The sequence below is a fragment of the Barbus barbus genome (assembly GCF_936440315.1).
Source record: "Barbus barbus genome assembly, chromosome: 22".
NCBI classification, from domain to species: Eukaryota; Metazoa; Chordata; class Actinopteri; order Cypriniformes; family Cyprinidae; genus Barbus; species Barbus barbus.
The window spans coordinates 197,631-206,163 of NC_136750.1; the positions used below are offsets into that span (position 1 = coordinate 197,631).

The following is an 8,533-nucleotide window of genomic DNA, read 5'->3' on the forward strand; positions in this document are numbered from 1 at the left end:
CACCAGATGATTATGGTCTCTCTTCTATTAATCATGTTGTATGACAATATTCATTATGATAAATATGTCCAACTACACACATTTAGCTTCAAGGACAGTTATGATTGCACCAGTGATTGTTGCTGGATCTGATCTGATTGGTTTTCCAGAGTAAGAGAAACCCAGAGTGGAGCTGAGAAGCACTGTTTCAGTCTGTGTTTCAAAATATATGCAAGAATGCGTTAACTAGCGACTAACTAGCCGGACTTCTTCTGAATGCAAGTAACTTGATATTAGCGTCTCATACGGTGAGACGAAGATGGTGATTTTGGTGATGTAGCGCCCCAGCAGTTCTCTTCTGTCCAGTTCAGTCATCTCCAGCGCGGCCGGACCCTGGACAGGACTGGTCAACAGCAGTTCCCCCGTCTGGCGATCGGAGCGTGTCTCCTGTGACCCTGACGGCCGACAGACAGAACATGATGCGCGGCGTGAGCTTGGACACCACAGACATGTAGTGGAAGGACACGGGTTCCTCTCGCAGGGCCTGCACACGCAAAACCTTTAGGGCTGGCCGATAAAACCATAACAATAATTATCTCCATATAATTTCCCTTGATAAAACCATATGAAGAGTTCAATAAATGTTTATGCGGCAAAAGTGGAAGGAAACCTGCTCGGGTCAGAGTTCAAGCGGCAGAGCTTCACTAGACTGAACAGCCCTGTGAGATCCAGCGTGAAGCTTGAATTCAGCAAAGAACACATAACTCTGTGATTTAAGCTAGTTTACAGCTGGATGAAATAGGGCTGCTGCGCAGCGAGACCGAAGACTACAAATCACCATCGTTTACCATGGATTTACTGTAGTAACACTAACTGCACCATGCTATTGTGGCAGAATTGTATGGAAGCATATGTGTAGCAAAATTCTATTTGCAATGTAATATGCAAAATGGCAATTATTTCTGTATTTAAATGGACATTTTCCAAAATTTTTGTGCAACATTTAGTGCAAAATGTAAATTCAATTATATAATTTAAGTTTGCCATTTTCTACACTAGTTTTAGTATGCATATTTTAAAGCTTTATAAGTTGCAAAATTAAAATGAAAATGTTTTACCCAAATTGATTAGATATGTTTAACATGTCCACGCAAAAACTGTAGCAAAATTATAATTTCAGTGCTGTTTTTCCTACATGCATTTAGATTTAGGGGTAGGACACTTGGGATTACATTTTCATCGTGAGACCGCAGGATAATTGTAGCAAAATTCAATGAGAGTTTCATAATGCACCTAAATTGACTAAAAAAGTAATATTATTATTAACATTATCAGGCAACACAAACCTGTTTCTTGATTTGAAACAATATCACATGCAGAAACGAAGACATTAATTTTTCTATAAAGCAATTTCTTTTAACCTTTTTGTTAAGGAAAATTGTTTCTACAGCTTTCACTTTGGAGTAAAAATCTGGCTTGAAAGAAATAAAGATTCTACATTTATGGTGTTATTGATAATACAATTATGAATATCAACAGATTTGAAAAAAAATATTTTTTTTTTTGGCCAGCCCTATTTTCACGTTCCCTTTAGTTTTAAGTAAGATGCTTTGTTACTTACACTGGAGCTGTTTTGACGTAGGTGGCGTTCCGTATCGGAGGACACTCGACTGTGACGCACTGGAAGCCTCCGTAGGTGTTGATGCAGAGCTGCTCGCGCCTGCAGATGTTCTGCCGGCTGCTGCACTCGTCAATATCTGAGAGCAAAAGCAGAAGGGTCAGAACCAAAGCGGACTGTTTTGTTTCCTAAGTGCATATTCTCCTATTCATGAATGACCTTTGCAGTTGCGGCCGTCAGGGGTCACGCTGTAGCCAGCAGGGCAGCTGCATCGGTATCCTCCAGCGGTGTTAACACATGCATGCAAACACAGACGGCAGGCCGGCCCATTGTGGAACAGTTTACACTCATCAATGTCTAGGGAAAAAACCAAAGAGAAGCGTTTCTGTCTCTATTGAGAAGAGCAGCATAGCCATTCCCAATGAGTCGCCTAAAATCACAGGCTGGTACAGAATAAAGTGTGAAGAGACACTAGAGTAGCAGGTCAAGAGTCCTGCTACTCGTCCCCTGCTGCTTCCAGAGTAGATTAAGGGCTCATCCACACGAACCCAGACCTTTCTCTCTTTTCTTTTATTTCCCCTCGTCTCTAGAAATATCTGGGAACACACGAAACCGAAACAAAAGGATGTAGTATACATGCCAGATCAGTATGTTGCGCTGGAATTCTGCCACAGAGATACGCTAAAAACAGAGAAGAAGACTTGGAGCATGCACGTAAAGCTTGTGCGCTGTATACAAACCCGACACACGAAGACGAACATGGAACAATACATTTATTCATCTGTGTTAATGTTAGTTAATAAAAATATAGTTGTTCGGTGTTTGTTCATGTTGTTGTTGCTGTTACGTGACATAGGGTTGAGACATGGGGTGAAGACAACATTGTTTCATAAAATACAGAGATTTCTGTACACACGAAAATGCAAGGCTGTCGGTTTCAGATTTATCCACTTTGGGACCCGGTTTCAAAAAATAGCCGTATGGATTATGCTCTATTTTGATAGTTCACTTTAGACTTTCTACTAATTATAAGTAACTTTGCAACTACATGTATACTAACTCTCAGAGTATACTGTTAGGGGTAGGTTTAGGGTTAGTAGAATAAGTTGACATATACTTACAATTTACTGACTATAAGCAATTTTGCATGTTGTGGACCCATCAAAATAAAGTGTTAGAAGATATGAAGCACACACTCTACTAATACTCTACATGTCAACTAGCAGTCATTAGTTGCAAAGTTACTTACTGTTAGTAGAATGTCTAAAGTGGACAATCAAAATAAAGTGTTACCCAATGTAATGCCTTGAAGAGCAGGACACACACACAAAATAATTTCAAGACAGCACATTCCCTAGCAGGAGTTAAGACTTCCACTCCCAGCATCTGCATTTGACTGGCTGGCCGATTTCCTGCCCTAAATCGCCTTATCTCAGGAGACCTCTAAACACCAGGATAAATTTGAGGGAACATCTGGAATGGATTTAGAACAGAACCTTCAATGTTGTTCCTGACCGGTTTACCATAAATACAAGTTGCATAATCAACAGAACAAAGCATGTGGCATCTGGAAAGGCTCCAGCACAGACCCTCCCTGATATCTCCTGATCGTTTAATGCAGTAATTCAATGATGGCATCAGCAAAGATGATGGTTTTACAACAGACGTCCGATCTAAGAAAATCACCAGATCTTCATTCGGAGTGGCATTCCCATGACCTCCCGTTTCTCCCCAGCAGAGAAACGCGCCTTTTCTTCTTTTTGGCAGAACAAAGAAAATCAGACCTTTATGGATGTTCCAAAAGACTAATAATAATTGTTGCTGCTACCAAAAGCAACATATATATAGACAATATATATTGAGGTTGTGTGTTTATTTTATGTCTTTCATATGCTTGGTGTGATTATTTAGAGGGTAGGATGTTAATCGATGCATTAACCCATGTACGCGAAAGGAACTCAAAGACGAACTTTGAGCGTCATCACGTCACAAAGAAGCCAACCAACCACCGAAGGGCATTCCTTGAAACGCGTCAGACGACGACACATCAGCAGCCAATCAGTCTGAGGTTCCCTCCGACCCCGTGGACACCGCGTGGAAACACCCGATCAGCTGTCAAACTCAACTTAAGCAAGTAATCAAATAATTCTCCTGGAAACTGGTTGAAGTAATTAAGAATAAAGACAAGTTCTCTGCTCGAAACTCCCTCAGGGAAGGTTCAGCACCTAGCAAAAGTGCTAGTTTAAGCTTTCTTCAAGTTCATTGCCTGCAATGTTTGTGTGTACGTATTCTGTTTTGTGTTATTTTAGCTTGTGTTATTTTTCAGCTTTGATCTATAAAGAGATCTTTTGTCTGGTGCTATGGGATTTTCAAGTCTGAAACTATTTGCCAAAAGATTGCGTTACCTATGCTAAAAATTACCTAATCAATTCTGTATTACTGTGGCCACGGGAATAATCTGAATTGTTAAGACATACTGGTTTTAATGCTTGCTGGACAAGTCGTTAATGAGGTATTGTTAATAAGGTATAAGTTGGACGTTTTGATTAATATCCATTAATCATACGAATATGAAATCAACACGACTCGATTTCCAGAAACTAAAATTAAATGAATTAGTTCTAAAATTACTACACCAAAATGTTAACATATACAGCTAAACGTGTCTCTGTGTGGACGGGCCCTAAACATAATGTGAGAAATGTAGTTTTGAGTAGGACAACTCTTCACCGGTGATCTTCCACAGCTGTGGAGAGTGTCTGGATCGCACCTGTGCAGACGCTGCTGTCGCGGTCGGAGATGGTGAATCCAGGCTCGCAGGTGCAGTGGGTCATTCCCTGAACCAGACTGCATCTGGACGGACGGATGAACGCAGACGCAGCTCCAGCGCTGACAGGAGACGAGTTCGCTACAGTGACAAAAACTGCAGAAAGATTCAGGGTTCAACAGCAAGCAGCACAGGAACAATGGTAGGATTCCAGCATAAAGCCTGGTTTATGCTGGACCCGTCTGTGTGAGCAAGAGCTGCATGCCTCAAACTTGCTGTAAACAAGTGCAACTGTTCTTTCTGAGGCCAAACAGAATCATATTAAAAGCACTGAATGAAAATATCCAAACAATACACTGACGTTTGACAATGATTTCACTAAAACATTCACGTTATTGTACAAGGACAAGTATAAGCACCTCGAGATCACATCCCAGATAGCAACATAGTGTTGGCCCAGATCCGGCCCACATCTGGCACATGTGGAATGATGATCCGGCCCACATCTGGCACATGTGGAATGATGATCCGGCCCACATCTGGCACATGTGGAATGATGATCCGGCCCACATCTGGCACGTGGAATGATGATCCGGCCCACATCTGGCACATGTGGAATGATGATCCGGCCCACATCTGGCACATGTGGAATGATGATCCGGCCCACATCTGGCACATGTGGAATGATGATCCGGCCCACATCTGGCACATGTGGAATGATGATCCGGCCCACATCTGGCACGTGGAATGATGATCCGGCCCACATCTGGCACATGTGGAATGATGATCCGGCCCACATCTGGCACATGTGGAATGATGATCCGGCCCACATCTGGCACGTGGAATGATGATCCGGCCCACATCTGGCACATGTGGAATGATGATCCGGCCCACATCTGGCACATGTGGAATGATGATCCGGCCCACATCTGGCACATGTGGAATGATGATCCGGCCCACATGTAGCGTGGAATGATGTGGTGGACATGCTGTGATGCATGCTGGGTATTTTGTACTATGGTACCCAGCATGCATTGCGACATAACTTTTTATTGTCATCATTGTTGAGGTTCATGTGTTGATTTATGATGACTTTGGGTGTTACTTATCTTACACTGCAGTTTTATACAAGAAATGTAGGTCACACTTTATATTAGGTGGCCTTAACTACTATGTACATACATCAAAAAACAAGTACAATGTACTTATTGTGTTCATATTCTATTGCAAAACACTTCTGCTGCTATTGAGGTGGGATACGGGTAAGGTTAGGGACAGGTTTGGTGGTATGGGTAGGTTTAAAGGTGGGTTAAGGTTTAAGGGATGGGTCAACAGTGTAATTATAAATGTAATTACTTAAATTAATTACAGATGTAATTATATATAGGTATTTTTAAAAATATAAGTACAATGTAAAAACATGTACGTACACAATAAGTGCATTGTACCAAATGATTAATTTAAATGTAAGTACATAGTAGTTAAGGCCACCTAATATAAAATGGGACCGAAATGTATTATTGGCACCACACAATCATTACAGTCAAACCATATTAGTAATTCAAGCTATTTCATAATGATAGTAGAACCATCACCTGATCTCATTTTGGCTTTATTTGCTACTGTAAATGTGTTTGATAAACACACCATCATAGCGGCCAGCAAAAAAGAGTTATGAGCCCAATTAATGGAAACACTAATCACTATTGTGGTGACTTCAAATGAAACACGTTAGATTTAAACCCCTGTTAATTCTCAATAACAACTTCTGTAGACCTCTAACATAAGTCAATCTGGCTAGTAATAAGTGAAGCTGGCAATGTTGTTTGTGGAGTTGTTTAATCCTCCTCTGCTGAGATCTTCAGAGATTTAATGTCTGTCTTCAGTTGATTTCATCTAAGGCTGTTGTTGTGTTTCTGTTCGTCTCTTTTTTTCTGTTCTCTTTTTCCTTCAGTGATTCTGCTTGTTAATGGGCTTATTAAGACTGAGATGACTCCATATTTAACATACACAAATTTTGTTGCTCAGATAAGGTCCAGTGTGGTTATTTCTTCACTCTGTGGCATTGCTATGGCCTGATTGTGGCCCAGATCTGGCAAACAGGAGCGCTACATGAGGGTCAGATCATTATTCCACATGTGCCCAGATGTGGGCCGGGTCTGGGCCGACACTATGTTGCTGTCTGGGATTAATGTCAGGCAGATGTATGATTGAGGCTTTATCAAACCTTGTGATTGTTGGTCTAGTACAGATTGGCGGTGTTGGAGTATTAGAGGTTGCAGGCTTTGAAACTTGTCACAGAACATTTTCTAACAATCTGATTCAAATTGCAGCTGTTGTCAGAGCATGTATATCAGGAACAAGTGCGTTTGATTGCACATTGTTTTGTAATTTATGGTGCACAAGCTGTGGATGAGTGACTGGGAATTAGGAGCACTACTGCTTGATCCACCGCTGACTATAGAGGCAATCACAAATAATAATTAAAAATTGTAGAGGTGTTTTTTGTGCAAGTTCTGGAATAAACAACAACTTACAAGAGCAAACGCTTTTTTTAATGTCTCCCCAATTTTTCAGATGTTTCTACATCTTTGATCGTAGATGAAAGTTACCACCCAAATATAGTCTGGAACAGCCTTTGTTTGAAGAATATGGACTGACGTCAGCCTTATGTGATTAATCAGCAGATATGTCTTTAGAAATATCTCATTTGGAAATGGGACAAATTGTCTACTATAAGCTTTTAGTTGATTTTTGAGGGTTTAAAAGTGTGTCTTACAGTTTGGCAAAATGTTACTGGCTGTTTTGACAGCAGCTATAACTACATAGAATGCTCTATCCGTGTATTTAGTGAAGATGAATGTGGCTGGAGTGTTGGAAACCATCAGAGGAGGCCATTAACACTTCAGCATCCATACTGAGGTGCGGTACAGAACTGTATACTTTGATAGGTCTGATAGCATCATTTTTTGCTCGTCGTCAAACTCTACATCTGTAAATGTGATTCTGAGCAGATTCAAACCCACATGTTGGAGTTGGAGACTGACAGGTAAGTCCGGCCCAGCCCTTGGCACAGATGCAGATGAATCCATTGACCTTGTCTGCCCACGTCCCTCTGTTGACACACGGTGCTGAAAGACACTCGTCGATATCTGAGAGAGGAGAGTAACTCAGTGAAGAGATATATATATATATATATATATATATATATATATATATACACATACACTATACCCAAGGAGGTCAGACTGTTTGCTGAGTCTAGTTCTGTCACAGACGTGTGATTTCTCACTGCTCCCGTTCCACTGATACGCTAAAAGTCTGTTGATGTGAATGAAAGTTAAATTTCTGTGAGCTCAAGTCTTGATGCTACACATATGATGACAATCCGGTGCTTCCAGCTTTGCAGCAACAGCTTGGGGAAGGTGCTTTTCTGCTGACATGTGCACAAAGCAAAGGTCATACTCGTGTGGTTTACAGCAGGGATTTGCAACCTGTGGGACGCGAGCATCTGTTAATTCAGAGGCATACACTCCAGTATTTTTTTAATATGAACCCTGCTAATCAGTCGACAGTTAGAGCAGTGCTGGTTTGAGTATCGGTCAGGTTTATTGACAGTGTAAGATGATTTACGGTTAGCCGGGTCGGGAATCCAACCACAGATTGGCATGTTGCTATCTCAGAAACAGGCTCAGCCATCACATTGAATCATGTAAACTTGTTATATATTTATGTTTCAATATAATTACGCACACTATACCACTGGCGGTTCCAAACCCTTTTTAGGTGGGCTTCAGTCCCACTATCTGTCATTGTTACGGAAGAGGTTCCTGTACCGCCTCCCTCACACCACCAGAGGGAGCCATCTCCCGAATATTAGCACTCTCATGAACTCCAATTCCCATCATACCTCATACCTGGGACTGATTGCACATCACACCTGCACCTCATTTACACACACACATAAAAGCCACTCACACACAACACATCCCTGCGAAGTCTTGATTTGCCCCGGCTGTCACTACTGAGCGTTTTCTACCTGTGTTTGATTTATATCTCGACCTTGGACTGTTTACGTTTCTGATTGTTCTCTGCCTGCCCCGACCCGGATTGTTTATTGGACTCTGATTCTCGCTGCCTGCCTCGACTCTTTGCCTGACTCCCGACTC

The 8,533-nt window shown here is 41.5% G+C and overlaps 1 protein-coding gene across 1 annotated transcript; it reads right to left on the reverse strand.

Annotated features, from left to right (window-relative positions):
- Positions 1 to 225: 225 nt before the first annotated feature.
- LOC306888242 (fibulin-7) lies at positions 226 to 8,269 on the reverse strand (the record flags this gene model as incomplete). The annotated part of the gene is made up of 6 exons (XM_079446443.1): positions 226 to 523; positions 1,601 to 1,736; positions 1,817 to 1,954; positions 4,368 to 4,520; positions 7,391 to 7,479; positions 8,184 to 8,269. 6 exons carry the CDS (start codon positions 8,267 to 8,269, stop codon positions 226 to 228), a joined length of 900 nt encoding a protein of 299 aa, XP_079302569.1.
- Positions 8,270 to 8,533: the final 264 nt, after the last annotated feature.